A 23,545-nucleotide genomic window follows, 5' to 3' on the forward strand; every position below is an offset into this window, starting at 1 on the left:
CAGTAATATTCTTGGGTTTGCATGTGCAACCGCCTTCTTCAAATCCCACCAGAGATTTGGGGTTCAAGTCAGGTGACTGTGATGGCCACTGTAGAATCTTCCAGGACTACTTCTGCATCCAAGCCTTAGTGGAATTTGAGGTATGCTTGGGATCATTGTCCTGTTGGGAGGTCCAATGACACCCAAGCTTCAGCTTCCTTACAGATGGCATAACATCTTCTCCTAGGATTTCCTGATACTTCAGTGAATCCATCTTGCCGTCCACACGCTTCAGGTTTCTAGTGCCAGAGGATGCAAAGCAGCCCCAGAGCATCACCGAATCACCACCATGCTTAACTGTAGGCAGAGTGTTCTTTTCAGCGTATGCTTCATTCTTCTTCCTCCAGACATACCGCTGATCCATTGGGCCGAAAAGTTCCAGTTTTGTTTCATCACTCCACAGAACACAATTCCAAAACTTCTGTGGCTTATTTATATGATTTTGAGTATATTGGAGCCAACTTTTCTTGTGCTTTTGGGTCAGTAGTGGTGTACATCTTGGAGTTCTAGCATGGAAGCCTTCTGTGTTTAGTATGCTGAAAAGAACACTCTGCCTACAGTTAAGCATGGTGGTGGCTTGATGATGCTCTAGGACTGTTTCTGCTCATCCCATCAGATCTGGTAGGATAGGCGTGCTCCAGGTCCCTTCTTTAAACAATGTCATGTAGTGGGGCTCAGGAGATGTGGCTTCCCTGTTGCGGTGCTTGGGGAACAGCATGTTCCCCAAGATTCAGCTGGCCCTGACCCTGTTAATCTTCCATATGCCTTGAAGAATTGACTTTTCTCTCAAGCATTGGGCCAGAATGTTAGTTGAGTCTGGTCTGTAAGGTTGATTAAGGTTTTTTTCCCTTCAGGTTTCTATTAGGAGTCTTGGTGATATTGCTTATGCATGTTTAATTTTTTTATTATACAGTATATAAATTACTGCTTCTATTGTGTTGTTGGAATGTTTTTATATATAATTAGCTCTCCATAATCACTGTGTTGAGATGGATTGCCACATAAATCATTTAAATAAATAAATAAATAAACTTATTTAGATCAGTTGATTCAGTTGGCAGAGGTTCATTGAGCTAAATTAATTTATATATTGTAATTTATATATTGACATTTGGCAGTGCTCATCCTCCACAAAAAGTTCAAAACCCATCCCTGTACTTTCTGGTTGTTCCTGCTGCTGAAACAAAATTTAGGGCAAAGCAACACTCTACCTTAGTAGATTGTGAAGGGGAAAAAATGGATGTGTTAAAGAAGAGTATTTACACCAAAGCAATTCTCTTTTCAGAATTCACATCACCAGGTCTGCCTAGAAACTTAGCGGTGTTTATTTTTTCAGGAGAAAACAAGTTCTTCATTTTCTTACTTCCCATGGGACAAATGGGAGGCTGTAAATGCTTTCCTATAGGAGACAGATGCTCTTTCAAAGCAGCAAGTAAAAACTCTACTAATGGTAAGGACAATCCTGGCCAGTTTGAGCACATTTTGGCAAAGTGCAACCAAAGCCCAATCTTACCCCAGGCATGCTCAGGCTTTTCTGTGCCACCTGAGACTTCTAATCTAGAAGCCATCTTGAAAGCCAACATTTTATTGCCTGCATCCACCAACCAGGAGTACTGACACACATACACTGAAGGTTGTAGGCATTTTTGTGGCAATATTTGTTTCTACTTAGAGTCACATTTATGGCTATAGCTGCTTATCATATTTAGGGGGACCATTTTTCACATCCCCATAAGAGACAATTTTTAAAAAGCATCAACCTAACTTTCTCCCTTCCCCTGCTTCTAGTTAAATGACAAGTGCCATTTAGCCTCTTTGGTATTCTTTATTGGTATTTTGACTAAAAAGCTTTTTAAACCATTGAATACCTCTGACAGACTTTCACTTTAAAGTTGCATTTCAGACTTTCGCATGAGACTGAAAAAGATGCAGCTGCTTTATGAGTTGTATTAACTGAGTTGATGCTACATCTTTTTTTTTTCCAGACTTGCATAGAAACTTGCAAAAGGTTAGGTGGTTTTCATGAAAAGAGGAAAGGTGTTCTCCTGCTTGTGTGAGGTCCAAAGCACTTCTGAATTATTTTCAAAGTGTGCAAAGCCCTAGCTTTTTAATTTTATGGATTACCAAAATGTGTATCTACAGTGCATGCTATAGAAACAGTTGCTAAGCAGGTGAGGGGTAGGAATGTTGGAATAATGGCTTCTGCTGGAAATGATATACTATTAGTAACAGTTGTCAAAGCATTATGGTACTTGCAAGAACGAAAATAGTATTTGATGGCTGTGAAAGATGAATGGACACCAGAGTTATTAAGCTACAGTGCCTCAAGGCTGCTTGGCTGGGTATCTCTGCCCGTGCTGCTCTGATATTAGTCCGATCTGGTGGAGAATGCACCACTGACTCCATAAGTGTATGTGCTTTATGGCTTTTTACCTTAGTCCCAATGTATGCACTTTGTACAATCAAGAAGTAGGCTATAGGATTCTGTATTGGAATAAGAGCTTCCAGTGGCAAAATCAGTCTCCCTCCACAAGAAAATTTACTGTACCAGGAAGAAAGACTCAAATCTTTTTGCTCACTGCTGCTTTGCATGGGGAACAGTATGGGCCAAGCAGAAACAATTTATTAGTAAACTTTTACAGCACATGTTTATGGTTTTTAGGCTCCTTTAGCTTTGAAACTTAAACTCTGTTATGTGCAGTACATGAAAGTAAAGGATTTAATTGAAAAGAAGAATATTACATTATCTACTGTTAAGATCCTTTAAAAGTACTTTCCCCGAAGTTTTCTACTTTGGTTGTGGGAACTTCTGAACTGACCCTTCTGAACTGTTTAGTCTTGTATTTATTTAAGTACTAGTTGCTGCCTTTCAATTACACAGAAATATTAGATGGCAATTGACATTGTGTCAAGAGTGCCTGGGGACCTGTTACAGTACAAATTATCCTAAACTGTTTAGCAAAGATTTGTTCCCACTGAAAGGGTTTAGGAAAAGAAGGTCCCCTTTTGAAAGTCTGGCTCTGCACATGAAAGTGACGCCAGCAATTGGAAGCAATTTGTGGAATTGTTTGATTACATTAATTATGGCACCAGCAAACAGTACTTGGGAAACAGTTTTGTTTTCTTGCATTCTTTCTTGATTGCTAGCACTGAAAGCCAAGATACAAATGTGCATTTCAGGACTACCAGAGAGTACTATTGTTTAAAATTGGCAGGGTGCATGAAAGAGTTATATCCCTTCTTGATGGGAGGATATACCAGACAGAACTTCAGCCTGAATCTACCTATTCTTTTGCTCCTGCTCTCAGACAGGTTCTGTCATTCCCTGGTAGCCAGAAACTCAAAATAAATTCTACACTAGCAGTAACATTGAAGTAGAGATGTGTAGAACATTGAACTAACAATTATACAACAGATTTTTCTTTAATTTCCTGATTAGCAAAGAACCAATAAGAAAAGTAATGGGATTCATAGTCCAAAAATCTTAGTTTGGTCTAATTCTAGTCCCCTGATATCCTTATTGCCTTTTTCAACCTGTTCCTGTTTGTTTGAATCCTTTATAAACTGGACACTGTACCTGAAGTGGGATCTGACCAATGCAGAATAAAATGAAATGATTATTTTAGATGATTTAGAAATTATATTTCTGTTGATGTACCATAAAAATTGTCTTTTTTTGCAACCACTTCCTACTGTTGATTCATATATTGGTTGTAATCAACTATGAATTCAAGATTTTCTATCAAGTACTATTGCCAAGCCAGGTATCTCCCAAGAGAGAGATAACTGTGGAGAACCAATAAGCACAGTTCATGTTGTGTGCCAGTTGCGCCCATTCCACAATTAGGAGGCTCTGCTCACTGTCATACATGCCCTCATCACCTCCCATATGGACTACTGTAATGCACTCTGCATGGGGCTGCCCTTGAAGAGTATTTGGAAGCTTCAGCTGGTGCAGAATGCCCTAGAGCAGCACACGTTACACGCCTGCTCTATGAGCTGCATTGTTTGCCAGTTTGCTTCTAGGTCCAATTCAAGATGCTGGTTTTTACCTTTAAAGCCTTCATGGCATGCAGCTGGATTATTTGAGGGACTGCCTCTTCCCAATTACATCTGCCCATCCCATCAGATTTAGCCAAAGAAGAATGCTGCAGGTCTCATCTACTAAGGAGTTACATCTGGCTGGACCCAGAAGACTGGCCTTTTCTGCCATGGCACCTGCCCTGTGAAACATCATCCTTCTCCCCCCCCCCCACAAGGTGAGATTGGCCCCCTTTCCTCCCATCCTTTCAGAAATCCCTCAAAACTTGGCTCTGTCAACAGGCCTGGGGGTCTCAAGGGAATGGTGATCTCCTGAGGTGGCTCCACTGGTCATAATATCTAACTCTCTCGCTTAGCCTTTTTTAATAATAATATCAATGTTTTTAATGATACTCTGCTATTTTATGGTTTTATTGTATGCCACCCAGAGTCACGTTCTGTGAGATGGGTGGCCATATAAATATGACAAATAAATAAATAAGGTGTGGCTAATACGTTGGGCAAAGAGATCTCAGTTCCGTTCCATCCTTTATCATGGAAATTCACTGGGTTACTTTAGGCCAGTCACTATTTCTCAGCCCAACATATTCACAGGGTTGTTGTGGGGATAAAATGCAGGGAAATTCCTTTTATAACTAGCCTTGAGTACCTGGACAGAAGGACAAATTAAAATAAATAAGCGCAACAACTTTGCATTTGTCACGGTTTACTTACCCTTCTGTATTTTCAGCTTATTTCTCTAACAGATCAAGATCATTTTGATTTTCTTTTTATATCTTCTAGGGTATAAACTAATCCACCAAATTATGTGTTACCTGCAAATCTGATAAAAATTTTCTACACTACTATATCCAAGTCAATAATAATATAGAAACCAGGGGAACCAAACTTTTTGGCACCCACTCAGTATCTCCTTCTGTTCTGATGAAGAACTATTCATGAGCAATCATTTTTAATGAACCTACAGTCTATTTAATTGCCATGCCATTTAGCTCACACTAAACTAGCTGGCTGATGAAAATAATATGAGGTAATTTGTTGGATTTGCTGAAATCAAGTTATGTCTACAGTACATATTTCCAAATATTACCAGTTAAGTTCTTCTCAACTGGCAATAACTTTTTGAATGATTTTCCAATCAACAGATATTTGAACTGACACAACATTGCTACCCCCCTACCTGAGAATTACTTAACATAACCAGCTGAAAAATCTTTGCAGGCAGGGATCATCCAGGCCAGCCCTGCAGAGGGGGGCAGGCAGGGGGAGTCAAAATCTTAGGCATGTTTAGTGGAAAATGATGCCCACTCTGCGGAATTTATTTTGAGGTAGGTATACAGTATGTGAAGTGCGATTTTAATTACTGAAAACATTTTTTCTAAGGCACCATCTGTTATAAATTAATAGCTATAACTATTGTGAAAAAACTTCAAAACAGCTCCTTGTTCTCTCCCCCACAACAAACCAACCACCCCCACCCCTATTCGGCTCATCTATCCATCTTGATGTAGAGGCAGGACAAAATAGAAACGGTAGCTTTCTCTCATATGCCTTCCAAATAGTGGGATTCATGATTTCCCTTCTAGCAGCTTTGTGGTTTTGAATACATTTCTTATGGTGCTATTTGATATTTTGTTTTCATAAATTTTCAATCAAACAATATTTTAATATCTTTTTTGTCTTCCCCCGAAGCTTCTCTAATTTACTATTGACTTAGTTGTATTTGGCAAAGAAAAATAAGACTCTTGGTTTAACTACTGTCTGTCCTGCTTTCTATTTTTCAGTTTTATCTGATAACTCTGTTGAACATTGAGATACTGAAATGAAATTTTGTATCCATTCATTCAGGATACAATTCTTCCTTTTTTGTTTGAATGGCATTGGAAAGAAAGTTACATATACCTATTCAGGACAACTTGCTGAAATTTAAAAAAGGAACTCCCAACTCCACACACACAGACGGGCACACAAACGTGAGAAACATGTATTGTTATTTTGAGGTATCAGAATAAATAGTAAGATAAGTTTCTCTATTTTTAAAGACAAAACCAAGATCAACCCTTGCACCTGTTTTCAAAGATCCAAGAAGGTATTTAAAAAAAACAACTGAGTACAATATTGCCTTTGAGTGTTGAGAGTTTGGGAAGAAAGTCTCAAGTATGTGCTTCAGGACAGCATGCTTTATTTCAAGAACTAAGCCTATATCTATCACCAGACCCTGTCAAATACTATACTACTTTAAGGTAAATTTGGTTTTCTCGAATGTCAAAGGGACATTTCCTATGGCTGCATCTCTCTCCTCCAGCTTAAGCCAATATAGTATTTTTCTCATCCTGCATATTGTAAAAGTAAAGATGGTCCCCCCAAGCTGAATTCTCGGTGATTTCACGGACCCTTCCATGTTGGCAACAGTATAGAAATGGTTTGCTGTTGCCTTTTTATAAGAGTTTTTTCAGGTTTCTTACCTAGCCTGGATATGTGGAGCTCATGGTAGAGAAAGTAACCCTACCCACTTCCCATTTTGCTTCGTGCTTCTCTTCCTTTCCCTTCCCAGGGCAGCCATCCTTTACCATGTTACTTCTTCCTTCTCTGTTTCTCCTGGAAGGGGGAAAGAAGGTGCCTGCATTTGTGTGTGACCGAGAGGGGTTGTGCGGAAGAGATAATTATCTATTTGTACATACACCGATGGGTGTCAATACGTTTTACAAATGGGGGGGTGTCTTATTTTTCAGGCAAATAATTTTAATCAGTAGCTTTTAATTTGGTTAAAGTTAATGTGATATTTTTCCCCTGATTCTGCTCTGTTTTGGAGTACAGCCTCTTGCTTATAAAGGTATATACGTGCAGATGCCTCAATGTTACACACGTATATTTATTCAAAGGAGGAAAAACTCATTGTTTTTAGCTAGAGCTGGGCATTGCACAGGAGTTTTGTGTGAATTCTGTCTGCTTTTCCAATTTGTGGAAGACTTTCAGAGATGTCTTTTCAGATATAGGTTACCAGTTATTACTATAAAATAAGTTCAAATATATTTTTGCATATCCATTATGGCTAAGGTGAATTAATATCCACATGGTAAGCCTCGTGTGGCTCAGAGTGATAGGCAGCAGTATTGCAACCGAAATTCTCCCCAAGACCCGAGTTCGATCCCAGCGGAAGCTGGATTCTCGGGTAGCCGGCTCAGGTCGACTCGGCCTTCCACCCTTCCGAGGTCGGTAAAATGAGTGCCCAGCTTGCTGGGGAAGGCGACGACTGGGGAAGTCAATGGCAAACCACCCTGCTATAGTCTGCCAAGAAAACATCACGAAAGCTGCATCCCCCCAAAGGGTCAGACATGACTCGGTGCTTGCACAGGGGACCTTTCACCATCACCAAGAACAACACCATTATCTTGATGTTGTTGAGTATTAAAGTGTTTTTTTTGTTATGGAATAACAACAACAACAACAAAAGAATCCTCAGGTGGTAGCATTAGCATCTATTAGCATTAGATCCCATAGTATTTTATGTTTCAGTTGCTTTATTCTATATCTATATCACACTTAGTAATAGTAGTTATTATGTGCTTCTGACTGCTGCTACTACTTCCACAAAGTGAAGTATTATACAAGGAGGCATCCTTTTCTTCTCTTACTCTCACTTGCATAAAGAGAGCCTTCAGAGTCTGAACTGAAAGCTATTCTTATAAGAATCGTAATATTACGGCAATGTTTTATTACTACTAATATATGCACATCCCAGAATCAATCTGGAAGTAGTCTCAAATTTATTTTAATCGAGCAAATTTCTTTTACCAAAATACAGCAAGAAGTTATTATCTGCAGTATCTGAAGTATTATGATTTCTTTAAAAAACAGGGCTTGAATCTGAGGTAAATATATATCAAAGATCCAGATCCCTAAGTTGTGTGCTCAGAGCACTAAATTTAGATACTGGGTTTAGATACTGAATTTCTCAGGCTCGGAATGATAAGAATAGTTCCCATTTTTATCATAACAAAAAGGCAAATGGAGAAAATCTTTCTCCATTGCTTGGGAAAAGCTCAGATTAAATGCTGACAGTGAATTGAGAAAGCAACTCTTTGAGTTCTAAACCTCTCTTGGTTAGATAACAGTGTTATCTATATGGTCCTCATTCATTCATTGATGGATGGAGATCAACAATCTGTCTCTGAGTTATTGAAATTATGAAATATGACACCTGAATCAGAATATTCATTAGAATTTTAAATTCTTCAGAATATTTCCAACATCTAAATGAGGGCAGTATCTAATGTTATAAAAGTTGATTCTAAAACTGGTGGATGATTCTGAATACTTAAGGGAGGGATGTGGAAGCTGCAGCCTTCCTAATATGAGTGGACCTGACAGTCATGGTAGCTCAGGATGATGAGGGTTAGAGGCCTGTGACATAACAAGGGCTATTTATTTTTATTTATTTATTATTCAAATTTCTATCACCACCCATCTCTCCCCAAAAAGGGAGAGACTCTGGGCAGTTTACAATAAAATTTTCCTTTTAAAAGCATCCAATATAAAATTACAAAGTGAACAACCAGAATACTAAAACAATAAATATAAATATAAAATCCAAATGGGAGAGAATGACATTCGGTAGGGAGGACTTTACACCCCCAGCCACCCCCAGGAAGAGCTATTACCCTTCTCACCACAGGGGTGGCGGCAGAACCAGGTCTTCAAACCCTTCTGGAAGGTTGGGAGTGAAGGGGCTTACCTCACCTCTGGGGGCAGAATGTTCCAAAGGGCGGGCGCCACTGCAGAGAAGGCTCGCCTCCTGGACCCCGTCAAGTGGAACTCCCTTGCCTACGGGATCTGTAGCATGCCCTCTCTGCATGACCGGGTGGGACAGGCCAATGTTATGGGGATGAGATGGTCCCTCAGGTAACCTGGCCCCATATATATTTTCCCCACCTTTGAGTTAACAATCATGCTACTTTATAGGTATTTTTGAATTAAGATATCCTAAATGAAAGTTCTTCGGATATTTTTGCTTATTTACTCCATCTTTTCAAGTATACAGTGAATCTTCCCACTTACTGTAGTAATAGTTTCAAGTTTTCTAGGCTTAGTACTGTGTAGTCATTTATGACTGGAAATCTTGAATCTGTGAAAAACTGCTGTGAATACTCCATTATAAATGAAGAAATGAAGAGCTGTTGTCTAACCTTTTCCTTGGGGGTAATGGGACTCATCAGTTTTACTGTTCCTAGGTAGAGAGAGAGAGAAAAAATGGAAGTCCGTTTTTCCATTTGAAGAGCAATACATTTGCCTCACATAATCATTACTTATTAATGAGTTTTATGATCTTTAGTTTGTTTCCAGTCATATATAAATGGAAGTGGGAAGCAGCTGCTTTTGACAGAGTTCTTCCAGCCAAAGTGTACAAAAGAAGTTAATTGGGCATCCCAGTTACAATAGCAACAGATAGTGACGCTCTTCATGGACCTCTAAGACTGAATTCCAGAAAGGAGTCAGATAATGCATATGCAGAGACTTGGCCCTGTCACTACAATTGATAGAATAGCGGTGGCACAGGGCTAGCACATGACAGTTTTATTTTACATAGCCTCTACCATAAGTATAGGTAACATTTTTTCAGGTAGTGTACATATACTGTATCATAACTATTCCTCCAAACGTTGGAATTTTGCTCTAAGAAAAGAACCAAGGGCAGAACCTGACTCAGTGCAGCTAACTATGCACTGAAGAGGTTTCTCATGACAAAAATGGCTCAGGCACCATGAATTTTTATCTCAAGGATCAAGAAGACACGCAGTCACATGCCTTGTCATGCCAAGCATGGCTACTTGCTTCTCAAGCTGGTGTTTGAACTGTAGGAAGGTAGAGTTCCAGTGGATGAGGACATCCTAAAAGATCAGGTGACAAGGTAGCTGATTCTCAGCCTATTTCAGCCACTGTGCAGGCAGTTTATTCTACCTGAGAGCATACACCTTGCTGCTGATCAATGCTACTGGTTGCTTACTTCTTCCAGTAATGGGGATGATTTGGGGATTAAGCACCAGAACAGGTGCTTAAGCATAGTCCAATTTAGAAAGGTTCCTCCTGTCTTTTCCCTACTACTTATACATTATGGTAGTTGTTGGCAAATAGCATGCATCTTCAAAGTATAGTGTGAAGTGTTCCCATCAAATGCTGCTCTTAGATCCACAGCATGCTGATGTTAACCGTGATAGGTTGTCTGCTGATTGTTCTGGGTGTACTACCACTAGCATTGGACTCAGATTCAAAAGAGGTCAACTCCTTTCCATTACTCTCAGGTCCTAGAGAGGAGCGGGCTGACTAAATGAAAGGGAGCACATCACCTCCCTGTAGCTGGGGAACAGCCCTACCTTCTCAGCAGAGGGCCCTGCCTCAGCTTCATCTTTACCCCAATGCCAAGTCACGCCACAACTGCTTCTGCAGGAGAAGCAGATCAATTTCTAAAATTTAGCCTCTTATTCAATTGTAATTGAAATTATTCAACCCCCATTGCAAATCAGGTTGATTGTCAAAATGTACAGACTTTCAGCTGTTTGCAATGAACAAATCAAACAAAAGCAATTGAAATAGCTTAACACAACAAATGCTTCAAGAGGTGTCCCCAAATTCAACTGAAAATGCAACTTATCATGACTTCTCCAGTCTCAAAATTATCCAACCCCCTGAATAGAATCCATCACAACAGCACACATACAGTATGCAAAACAGGTGTTGTCTCAAGCACACCTGATGCAACCAATCAAGGACTTCATTAGTTGCACCAAGAGTGCTTGAGCTGGAATGAAATACCTGAACTGGCTATGGGTTTGTTGAGTGTCACGTTTGACTGCATGTTAGACATACAGTATGGCTGAGTCAAAAGAATGGTCCAAAAAGGTAAGAGAAGAGATCATTGCCCTTCACAAACAAGGAACAGGATACAAAAGATAGTGAAGGCACTGGATGTTCCTAGAGACACTGTTGGAAGCATAGTTCGCAAGTTCAAAGTTAAAGGAACAGTGGTTACACTTCCTGGACAGGGCAGAAAAAGGAAGCTGTCAATGGCTGCAACCAGATTTCTGAGAAGGCAGGTGGAGAGAAACCCTCGAGTGACTGTCAAAAGACCTGCAGCAAAACTTGGTGGCAACAGGCACTGAGGTTTCAGTGAGCCCAGTAAAGCGCGTATTAAACACAGAAGGTTTCCATGTCAGAACTCCAAGATGTACACCACTACTGATCCAAAAGGACAAGAAAAGTTGGCTCCAATGTGCTCAAAATCATATAAATAAGCCACAGAAGTTTTGGAATTGTGTTCTGTGGAGCGATGAAACAAAACTGGAACTTTTCGGCCCAATGGATCAGCGGTATGTCTGGAGGAAGAAGAATGAAGCATACGCTGAAAAGAACACTCTGCCTACAGTTAAGCATGGTGGTGGCTCAGTGATGCTCTGGGGTTGCTTTGCATCCTCTGGCACTGGAAACCTGCAACATGTGGACGGCAAGATGGATTCATTGAAATATCAGGAAATCCTAGGAGAAGACATCATGCCGTCTGTAAGGAAGCTGAAGCTTGGTTGTCATTGGACCTCCCAACAGGACAATGATCCCAAGCATACTTCAAATTCCACTAAGGCTTGGATGCAGAAGTAGTCCTGGAAGATTCTACAGTGGCCATCACAGTCACCTGACTTGAACCCCATAGAAAATCTCATGGGATTTGAAGAAGGCGGCTGCAGCACGCAAACCCAAGAATATTACTGAACTGGAGGCCATTGCTCATGAGGAATGGGCTATGATTCCTCAGGAACGCTGCCAGAAGCTGGTGTCTGGCTATGCATCTCGTTTGCAGCAGGTCATAACAGCAAAAGGTGCTCTACTAAGTACTGAAGATGCTTGCCATGAAGGGGTTGAATAATTTTGAGACTGGGGAAGTCATTCTAAGTTGCATTTTCCATTGAATTTGGGGACACCACTTGAAGCATTTGTTGTGTTGAGCTATTTCAATTGCTTTTGTTTGATTTGTTCATTGCAAACAGCTGAAAGTCTGTACATTTTGACAATCAACCTGATTTGCAATGGGGGTTGAATAATTTTGATTACAACTGTAGCACTTACCCTTGCACTGTTAGCTAGGAGACGTTGACCTTGCTTTTCTTCTTCTAGTCCCCTCCCTCTAACAGCTTCCTGACCTTTCCTAGTCATAATTTATTTTAGGAGAGGGCTTTAAATGGGGGCATAGGATAGATGTAGCTGGCTAGCTAGCCCTAAACTGGGGAGAGGAGCAGCAAAAAAGCTTAAAAGCAAGAAAAAAGGATTTATTTGTATAGGTAGTAAGCAGTGGCAGTGCTAATACACACGTAACACCTAACTGGAAAAATTAATTTCTTCAAATAAGCAAGCAGGTCTTATTTGAGAGAATAGTGTTAGTGAAGAAAAATGTGCATTTAAATTTCAAAATACTTGGATTTTGAAATGCTTGAAATGGCTTCATTTTATTCTGAATATGGTATGGAACATATGGAACAAAACATGGTCTATTCCATTTTCAAGCATGGAACATTTGAAACAGCTATTTGAAGCTTGAAATCATTTGAGCTTGAACATTTTGCACATCTGTACTGCAGTCCATGTCTTCAGTGTTGTTTTACTGTGGCAAGCTAGCATCTGTAAGTCATGCCAACATCAGTTTAATAAGCTGCATATAAATAGATCATAAAGAAACTCTGGAGGTTTTCAAGAAAAGCCTTGGTGACATATGGTAGTGTCCTGTGTTAGACAAGAAAGAAGGAGAATGGACTAGATCATCTTTCAATAGATTTCTGTGGTTTTTCAACAAATCACCAAGACTGAATTTAAGTGCTTTGTACAAAAAAATTGTATTTACACATACAACTTTTCAAGATAAATGGTTAAAAATTTTTCCCATCTGTATTAATAGGTTTATCTCTGCTCCCTCTTTTGGTTCATACATCTGCCTACCATTTACATTTTGGGTATACAATTTGGTTCTTTTGTTTCTGTTTGTTTTCCTGCAGATATCCACAGTTCCAAATGTTGTTTGGTTGTTTCTCTTGCAAATAATTGGGGTGTACCAATGCAACAAAGTTCATGGAATTTTCTATACCATTGGCTTGGGATTATTCAGTATGAAAAACCCACTCTAAATGGGTAGTATTGAATCTGAGTGCAAGGGTTATCATATTTTAAAATGGGACTTTTCATTCTCTGACACTTGATACGGCCAATGCACAGACCTGTTTTTCTAGCTTTAGAACTCAGCTGTATACGTTAATCCCTCCCCAACGCACATACAAAATGACTCAGTTGACAGACAGAGCCCTTACATATATTATGCTACCTGTTCACAGTATTCTGATTAGTTAATGGCTTGGCTGTTATCCCCATCTCAACCTAGGCAGGCACAGAGAAATGGCTGGATCATCTTATCTCTTTCTAGAGGCAGAAGTCATTTTTGAATCACTTTCCCTCCTTAACTTTTTGGTTTGTTCACTCTTTAAAAAAAACCCACAGGTTAAACTTCTCCTTATAAAATGTGACTGATAAAAAGCAGGGTATGTTTTCAGGAAGAAAAATGGTTATCTTAGAAAACTTTAATCTGACCCAGGAAAATGTAGAGAAGCAATTATAAGATGGGAGGAAGAAAACATGAGGGGACTAATCTATGTTAAGAAACTAGGATGACAGAGATAAAGGAGAAATTGAAAGCTGGAAACGAGTTCATAAAAGCATGCAGTGCCTGCAAATAGTGGTGGCTAAGTAGTGCAGCTGTGCATGCTTTGAAATGCCGCTTTCCTCACCTGAACCTGAAAACAAATGCAGTTACTGCACTGCTCCCACTTCCACACATTCCAGAACATCTCCTTCAAATCGGTTTTGAAGCATGCACAGCCCAGTTGCTCTTCAGCTGGATGGCCAGGCTATTCCTTGAGGGAACAGCCTAGCCAGCCATACAACACATCAGCCATGTTTTGCAGCTTTCCGTGGGTTCTGTGAGAGTCCCCTTTCAGAGGCTGGAATTACATTGAGTCATTAGGCACTTGGCAAGTCACAAACCTTGCAAGCTGCTTTTGAAACGGTTGCTTTTAATCCTAGTTAAGCACTTGGGAATGTGCTTATTAAATTCAATTCTTCCTCCCTGTGACACCTCTCCTCTCGGGAAAAACAAAAAGTCCTCTGACGCCGCATGCATAGTTTAACGTGTGGGGAGGTGGTGGCAAGTAAGTAGGCTGATACAAGGAAGGAAGTACGTGTTCCCAAATCTGTTCCCAACTTTTGAAATATATCTAAGAAAACCAGGAAGTTATCTGCACTGTTGTACAAGGCTAGCCCAATCCTTATGCAGAGTAATACGAGTGCCTAAGATGGCTAATTTGGGGGTGTCATGAAAAGGCAACCACTTATTAATTGTACAATTATTATTACATTTTTCCTACTCCCACTATATCTGCCAGCTGGAGAAATGCTTATAGGGTTGTCTGCCTCAGGTGCCAAAATAATTTGGATAGTTCAGGATACTGTGCATCTTGATTTACATGCACGCGTGTAATGATAATTAGGAAACAGTATTTGCGGCTGTGTTTCAGCAGCAAAATTTTTTTTTGAGTCTTAATGTCTCATTAAAGGAAGCTTTTTTAAAAAAAAAGATATAAGGTGAAGGAATTAGAGTGATTTGTTCTACAAGTAAAAAAATACAAAATGAATATTCCTGATCTGATCCTTTTAGCTGTAGATTCAAAAATAGTTTGCTCTCAGTTTAGAATCCTGTTTATGCACATGCAAATAAATATAAAATGTATCCCGTGTACCAATCCATTACAAAATAATTATTATTTCTGACAGTTGAAAAATCAGCATGGCATAATTAGACTGTGAATATAAAATACTACTGTGGGCAAACTGGAATATTCATATAGCAGGCGTGGAAAATTTGCAATTCACATGCCAGCCCCTTTTTGCAGCCCATGAAGACAATCCAGATCATGGCATCAATTTCAGCAGAGCAATTTATTCATGTTTTTTTTTTTTCTGAAAAAAGAAACAAAGTAGGTGTTTCCCATAGGTTGATTTTACTTTTTTAAGAAGTTAAGCTGTAAAAAAGCAAAGAAAAAGAAAAATTCAGTTATAACCTTCTCTGATGCTATCAGTGGTCCTCAGAAGCTGAACAAGATAACATAGTGCTAGCTGCAAAAAGGTTGCCTTCCCATGTTACAGATAAAACCTCTTTGTTTAAATAAACTGTGTATGTGTGTATGTTTATGCATTAGCGTCAAATTTTGGGAGAAAGCTTTTCCGCCCAGTAGAATATCAAGACTCAGTTGATGCCCAATATTAGCTGCTGTTGCATTTTTCTGGCTAGACTTCATTGGGGAGATATGAAAAAATTGGCAGTAGGTAATCGAAGAGCAGTAGAATGATTAAAAGCCACCTCTGCCTTTCTTTCAGTCTGTTCCCTGAAGAAATAAAAGCCTGTGTTTTGTTGTGTGTAATTTGAATACCAAATTACTCTGATTGCTTATGTTTATATTCAGTTGTATACTCAAGCTAGAGACCAAAATTTGAATTGCCAGTATAAAAATCTGTCCTACAACTGAGTTTCAGAGAACAAATTAACTGTTAAACTAAATTTAGTTCTGCTTGCATTAGGAAAAGGTTACACAGTTTTAACAGGGATGCTGAAATTTTTCCTTACTTCAAGCCCCTGATGAGAATAGAATTGATTTTCCTGTGGAGGTTTGCTTTTCCCACTGAAATTATTAAAACTTATACTTAAATGAACTATGTAATATATACTAATTAGGATCTTAGGTGGGTTCTTCTTCTACCTTCAGATGTTCAGAATATAGATGGTACTTACTATAAAGAGGCCAGCATGTTTACTTGCTCTGGATACAACACAAAGTAGGAGGAACGTTACAAAATATAAATTAAGGCGGTGTCTGTAGGAAACATCAATATTACTTCAGCAGGCATAGCAATCTAAAAAGTATATTTGTGTTTGCACATTAGTTCAAAGCTAATGCACAACTAATTTGAGGAAAAGCAGTATAAGGGAGCAGACCCTGAGCAAGTATGTTGATGTTGAGAGGTTTTTTTATCTGTTCAATCGTGTCTGATTCTTGGAGACTGCCTGGACAAGTCCCTGCAGTTTTCTTGGCAAGGTTTTTCAGAAGTGGTTTGCCATTGCCTCCTTCCTGGGGCTGAGAGAGAATGACTGGCCCAAGGTCACCCAGCTGGCTTTGTGCCTAAGGTGGGACTAGGACTCTCGGTCTCCCAGTTTCTAGCCTGATGTCTTAACCTCTACACCAATTACAGGTATTTAAATTTCTATCTATGTATAAACAATTTATGCCAATAAAGCTACAATAAAGTCCTTTTTTCCTTCTTTTATATTTTTTGTATTCTTTTTCTTTGTTTTTTTGGGGGGGGCAAACTACAATAAACTTATTAAGTGAAATGCAGGTGATGGATGCCAAAAATTGAATTAGTTAAAACTCCTTGGCCCTAGAGCACTATCCATTAATAACACACACACAGGTATAGGTATTTCTGAGCAATGTGGGCCACTTGCCTATTGTAACTTTGCAGCTAAATTCTTCCCTTTCTCACACACAATCTCTTTCTCTTTAAACACATGGACCTTTTCAATTTAATCCATTAGCAAGTTGGCAAAATAAGGTAATTGTCCAACAGAGGAAAGGGAGAGAAATCTATTAACATTTGTTACAAATCTGAGTAGTACAGGCAGCACTTAATTAATGGAACAGATTTCTTACTATTTATTCAAGCTTACACAAGTCATTGTTCAGAAGAGATTAGACTCTTAATGTAAGTAAGTTAAACTAGACCTCCATCTAAAAATATCCTTCATTTCAGCTATTAAGGGGCTGATGTCTTATTTGGTGAAAGATATATTTTCCTTCATTTCCTTGGTCTTGTAAAATGTAAAGTATGCATTGTGTGTAATATGAGAAATCCACTGAGGTAGATGAAACCTAGATTGTGGCTCCCAGCCTGTCTGCCTGTGCTTTCCCTCTTTGTGCTGCTTGTGTCACAGAGCCTCTTCAGCCCAGAGACCTCCTGGCACCAGAGTGAAAAAAACCCACCACATGCCATTTGTCAGGGTGTGATGCCAGCAACTACCTAATCAGTTTGCAGAATAAGGGCCTTGGGATTTGATTAAGTAATTTAGATACCTAGCAGTAATACCTGAGCTGCTTTTGGCTGGCAGCCCATGATTTCACTTGGTTAACTACCTACTATACTTTTTCTATTTCCCAGATACAAAATGCTTTGGAGATAATTCCCTGCTCAAATAGATACAAATTGGCAAGCAAAATGCTCTTTCACCTCTATTTCTTCTCTTTTTTTCCTCCAAAATTTAATGTGAAGTGATTACGCTTTTGTGAAGCTCGGTTTCCTGCTTTTTTCTTCTTTCTCTTTGCTCTGTCTTCTTCTCTGTGTAAAGCAATGTTGAATGAGTGATTATAATTGTATAACTGTTCTGAAACCGTTGCAATGGTTACTACTGGGAAAAATTCAAGATGTTGTTTTTAACTTTTAAATGCAGTGGTGCAGTGCTTCAGTTTCTGTTTCCAAAAGTTGCATTAGGGTGCACAAGGCAGCAATATAGCATCTCTGTACAATTCTTTAACGTGGCACTGCCTTTTTTCCAAATTGTCCCACAGTTGCGTGGAAAGACACTGCTACTTTAATGAGATGGAGGCAGGTGCTTTGCTTGGGCTTCTGCATGCTCTGAAGCACTTGTTTGGAACTGGGTGGAAAGTACTTTGCAGTCCTGATTTTAAGTCTTACAGAGTTTCCTGTGTAAGCATCCTCACAAAACTTGGCGCCTCCTTCCTATAAAGATTCTTTTTTCTCCTACAAGGAATACTCACCAGTTTAAGTCAACAGCTAGAATCATATTAGGCAAGAGCAGATACAGTATAATAGAAGTACAGGCTGGGGCAGTTAGCTTTTTATTTTCTTTTAACAAAGAGCGGATTCAGTTTCGGGAGGATTTAATTTAATCATTAGATTTAGTTGTAAACTACTTTGAATAACTGGAAAAGTAAGAAGTATATAAATATCCCTATGTAAACGTATGCATTTATTCAGCTAACTTTTCCCCATCGCAATTAGATTACTCTCAGTAGTGTACATAACTGCTCACCTTTCAAGCAAACGTTATTGCTTAGTTGTACTAATAATTACACCGTATGGATGGGTGGATGGATGGATGATGTTACAGACACACAGACACACAAATACATACCCCTAATACCCATACTGTATGTGAGAACTGGCCTAATCAGAATAAATGTATACCAATATTTTTGCATTTTTTGTATTGTTCTTCGTTTTTAAATGTTTTAACAATTGTAAACCACCTAGAGTTAGAGTCAGGCAACATATCAATTTAATAAATTATTGTTATTGTTATTGTTTATATTGAGGTATTCGACCTTCACTTGAAATGAAATATGATAAAGTCCTATATAAATTAAACAGGAGTTGTTCAAAAGTATGTTAAAATCTTCTTTTCTGTACAAAATGAGGAATCAGGAGGAAATGGTTTCTTTCATTGCCCATAGACATACTGAGAATGTAATTCTATTATGAAGACTTAGCATGTTCTCTTACCTCTTTCTCTTCCTCCTCTTCTTTCTCATTGCCAAACACATATTTTTCTTTTCTTCAAATTTTATTACGAAACTAAAATGTACAAATGATTTGTAGCCCCACTGGATATGTTTCTGCAATGTAGTGAGAATTCTACTATTCTGTATCCAGAAGAGCAAACTTTGAGCAAACATACCTAAATATTCTTGCATGTAGCTGCTTTAATAGAGTATATTGCTGTTATCTGAGTCTTATTCCACTGTCACTGTATACAGCTACATGCCTGCCAAGTATTTGAGATTATCTTTAGTCTCTGTTGGAATTGAAAATAATGTCTTAGCTGTATTGGGCTGCAGAACCATTCTCTAATAGTGAGATGGCTGGGCTAACTAAGAAGATAAAGTGAACACACTAGCTGAAAAAGTTCACCTGGCCAAACTAGCTTGCAAGGCTAGCATAAGCAGCAGCAGCAGCAGCAGCATGCCCCCCCCCCCCGGCTGCATTTGGCCCTGATGCTGCTGGTGTTTCATGGGACCCAGAGGGTGAGTGAGCCTCTCAGTGTGTTTTTCCTCCTTTTTTTTTTAAAAAAAAAAATAGTAATTATTTTTAAAAGAAAAAAAGAGAGCAAACAAGCAAAAGGAGAAAAGGAAAAAATTAATTGGTGCAGAAATATAGTATCTATAAGTGGACAAAAGAATTACCAAAATTGTACAGTTAGTGCTCAGTGTATCTTTGATTAGAAATTAACCTTAGAGAATATTAAATTACATTTAAGTATACTAAATTATTTACCAATGTAAGTAAGAATTTAAATCCCTGAGCTAAGTGCCAAAATCTCCACTATTTGTTCTTTTAAAAATGCAAAAAGAAACCTACTAAAAACATTATAGATAAATATTATACTTAAATTGCTAAAAAAAATGGAGAAGTCTTTTTAATAGTCAAAATAAGAGACTCCTAAAATGCATGCTTATCAAGCCTTGTTCAGAGGTTAAACAACTTCTTTTGAGTATACAACAATCTATAAAAATAGTATCTTTTACACTGTTGTAAAAGAAATATTTACCCTAACTCTTGCAATCACATATTTTAGTCTTCACACTTTTGAATTTAGACATAAAGCATTATCTATAATCTTGACAAAAAAGCATGATACATATGGAATTGATTACATCATTCTCTTCAGTGAACACCTCAAATCTAATACGAATTTTGAAAAAAAATCTTGGTGACTTGAAATACTGTAATTTGAAAAAGACTGTAAAAAAATAAATTTATCTGGATCTTACATAGCAGTTGATCTTAAGACTATTTCACAAGGTGTGCTGATAATATCCACAACTGACAGCAGCAGGCCAATTATAGTTGCCAGATCAATAACCTCTTATACTAAGTTTGCTGCATTCACATTTTACATTTTAAGTAATGTAGTTTTGCCCTTTTTCAAATTAACTTAGAGCCATATCTTAGATGCCCGCACTAAAATTCAATATGTTTACTGGCTATTCAACTTTTCTGGTAGTATTTTCTTGTTTGTTTGTTTGTTTGTTTATTCTATATCCTGCCTTTATTATTTTTATAAATAACTCAAGGCGGTGAACATACCTAATATTCCTTCCTCCTCCTCTTTTCCCCACAACACCAACCCCGTGAGGTGAGTTGGGCTGAGAGGGAGTGACTGGCCCAAGGTCATCCAGCCGGCTTTCACACCTAAGGCGGGACTAGAACTCTCAGTCTCCTGGTTTCTAGCCCGTTGCCTTAACCACTAGACCAAACTGGCAAAACCATGCTTGAAAGAGGTGGGAGTTTGACATACATGATCATGTTTCATAGGATAGGAGAACTATGAGGAAGTGTTTATATCTGAAAAATAGTAAAAAATGTTAGGAAGAAAAGGGACTATACTTCTTGTCCTGTTTCTTCTTCATTAGGCCTTTGTAGCATGCTGTGCCTACCACATGTTGGACATACCTAGTTGAATATATATTTGTATACTGTGTGTGTGTGTGTGTGTGTGTGTGTATTTTCCAGTACTGAATCAACATAATCAACTGTGAATGGCCGTTTAGTTTGTCTGCAGTGGAACAGATCACCTGTGCATGTAGACGACCTGTCTCCAGTAAATCATAAGCATCTCAATCTTATTGTTGGGCCATGATATAAGAATCTGTCTCTGTATTTCAATATGAGAGGAGAGAAACTGATTAAGTGTTTGAGATAAGGTTATGTGACACCACAGGTTAGAAATACCTGAGCTGAAATTGGCTTACTGCCCAAGACCTACATTTGCAGAATATTCAGCTAGGTGGCACTGAATATGCTTTTAAGGAGATCTCTGCAAGCAACTTGGTGAAAAATAGTTGCTGAGTCCTAAACAGCAGTTACTGTTTTTGCTTTGGTTTAGATTACTCATGCATATCCACATATTAATCTCAAATGTAACAAGTTAAAGACATTTAAAAGAAAGTTTCTTGTGTAATACATGTTATTTTAATTCTTATTCACCAGTAAAACATTTGAACTTACAAAATTATTTCTCCTCATTATCACCACTTAAATATAGCCTATCCTACATACAACCTGTATTCAGAAAGTTGACATATTTATCCTATAGGTCAATGATAAGAGATGGTAGGCTTGCTCATTTTCCTGGGTTTTCTACAGTGCTGTTCTTGCTGTGGAACCCTGCAAACCGCTTGGATATGGAGCTAGTATCCAAACCGCGTTGAGATTGATATTAATAATTTTGAAATGGTTGCCTAGAGATTTTTCCTTTTTAATACTTTTTTTTAAAATTCTTCTCAGATGGGGTGAAGCTGGAAACAAAGGCACTTCTGACTGCCATCTCCAAGAAGAAGCCCAAGGCAGGGAAGGGGGATTCAGCAAAAGAGGATGAAAGCAACAAGGTTGACTCAGTTCATCCTGTTCATATCACTCTTCTTTTTAAAAGATATGTCTTTGATTCACAGAAGAAAATGATTCAGTCCTGAGCCACATCTGAAGTCTTAAAGGCGCTACACCAGAATGACTTGACAGCAGGTTCCATGGACTGTTCATATTGGCCTTCTCTGGTCAACTGACTTCCTCTCCCTTTCTCCCTCCCTCTCCTTCCCTCCCCATGCTTTCCAGTTCCAGCCTGCTGTGGTACAGATACATGAAGGTAGATGATACTTTTTTGCAGGTGGTAGAAATGCTTTCATATTAATATATACAATTTAAATTTTCTCATATTTTTGATAATCAGATATTCTAATTGAACCAATAAATGAAATTAACGGAAAGCCCAACAATGAAAAGTGAAATGCAAATACTGTATGACATGAAGTGCTTACATTCTTTTATGTTCAAGAATACAAATGCACTATGTATAGGGCAGGGATTCTTTTGTGAGGGAGGTTTGTATTTTGAGTACCATTTCAACTGTCTCCCGTTTCAAAACATCTTCAGGGATGTACATAACGTCACGGTATATCGTTAAGCTTTTCTGTTTCATGGTTCATAAGGGATTTTGTATACATTTTTGGATGTACACCTTTCTAAATGTGAAATTAATCTATTTTTTTCTCTCCCCCCTCTAGAAAAATTGAGAAAAGAATAAAATTTCCCTGCTCATTTCCCTGAATAAAATAAATACTATTCAACGTCACAGAAACATCTCTATTTTTATTACCAACTATCAAATTATTAAGATTTTTTCAGTTGCATAATAATTTTATTTGGGCGAAACAATAGTAAACTGTACTTATAAAACCCTTTATTAAGTCACAGATTCAGCATCCTCTTTCTCTTCCCGATCAAAATTCACTCATTCTGCAGCAAAGCCAAAAATCAGAAGGGAAGATCCAAGATCAACCATACATAGGGAGTAGAGCAGGGTCAGTGTTTTAGGCTTTGGATTCTACTGTTAACTGAAGGTTGGAGGGGCCCCCTGTGTAGTCTGGGAATTGGTCATAGATAGATTCCGGAATGTGGAGTTTTTGTGGCCCGTTAGACTTAGGAGCACTAGTTCTCACAATTTATATGCTTTCTTAGATTTCTGCCAATTTAAAAAATGGGAACCAATTTTTCAATGACTGCTGCATATCAAATTCTTTATTTAAATTTATTTCTGAGTGGTTTGTGTATTTTGTGATGGGGAAAATTTTACACATAAACTGGGAAGGCTAAGTTAATGTAATGTCAAATGTAGCTGCAAAGAAGTTCAAGAAATTTCTTATACATTTGTTCAAAAATCATTTTACTTGATGAATGAAGAGAGATATGTCACAAACCTTAAGTAAAGGTTTATTTTAACCATGATTGAGTACACATGCAAGAACCATTTTGCAAATGAGCAAAGTAATCATGTATTATTTAGGAAATAAATTCTCAATTTCTTTCTCCTCTGGTGCCAATAAACAGATGAAACATCCTAGCAGCAATAAAGACAGTTTGGCCTGAATTTTTTTTAGGACTGCTGTTTATTGTGATTTTTGTCTCTTCAGGGTAGGGTGTGTTGATGTACAGAGTAGTTCCTTTATCACTTCATTCCACCTTTTATTGAGAAGGCCACATCCCTGTATTTCTTCCTATGATGACAACTGTGTGGAAAGTTGGATTGCCAGAAAGTAAATGGTCCAAAAGACATCCAGTGAGCTTCAGAGCCTAAGGGTGGACGAGAATGTGGGCCTCCCAAGGGCCAATCCAACACCTTAACCATTACGCCACACTGGCTCTCAGCTTGTTGTGTGTGGTGAGATGATGGGGTTCTGTGAGGTACTAAGAGGGGAGGGGGAAGACGTTTACTTGGACACAGCTAAGGCTGGCCAGACCAATTTTTCTGAGG

The 23,545-nt window shown here is 38.5% G+C and overlaps 1 protein-coding gene across 2 annotated transcripts in view; it reads left to right on the plus strand.

The window, feature by feature from the left end:
* Positions 1–23,166, plus strand: part of EEFSEC (eukaryotic elongation factor, selenocysteine-tRNA specific) — a 191,080-nt gene extending 167,914 nt beyond the window's left edge. Inside the window, exon 6 of one of the 2 annotated variants that reach the window (XM_063291706.1) lies at positions 21,526–21,640. In XM_063291706.1, coding sequence (XP_063147776.1) covers positions 21,526–21,534 — 9 coding nt within the window. In that variant the 3' untranslated portion in view covers positions 21,535–21,640. Of the gene's footprint in view, positions 1–21,525 lie in introns of both variants that reach the window. The other variant, XM_063291705.1, reaches the window with a different exon arrangement.
* The last annotated feature ends 379 nt before the right edge of the window (positions 23,167–23,545 follow it).

Source organism: Candoia aspera, chromosome 2 (genome assembly GCF_035149785.1).
Source record: "Candoia aspera isolate rCanAsp1 chromosome 2, rCanAsp1.hap2, whole genome shotgun sequence".
Taxonomy (NCBI): Eukaryota; Metazoa; Chordata; class Lepidosauria; order Squamata; family Boidae; genus Candoia; species Candoia aspera.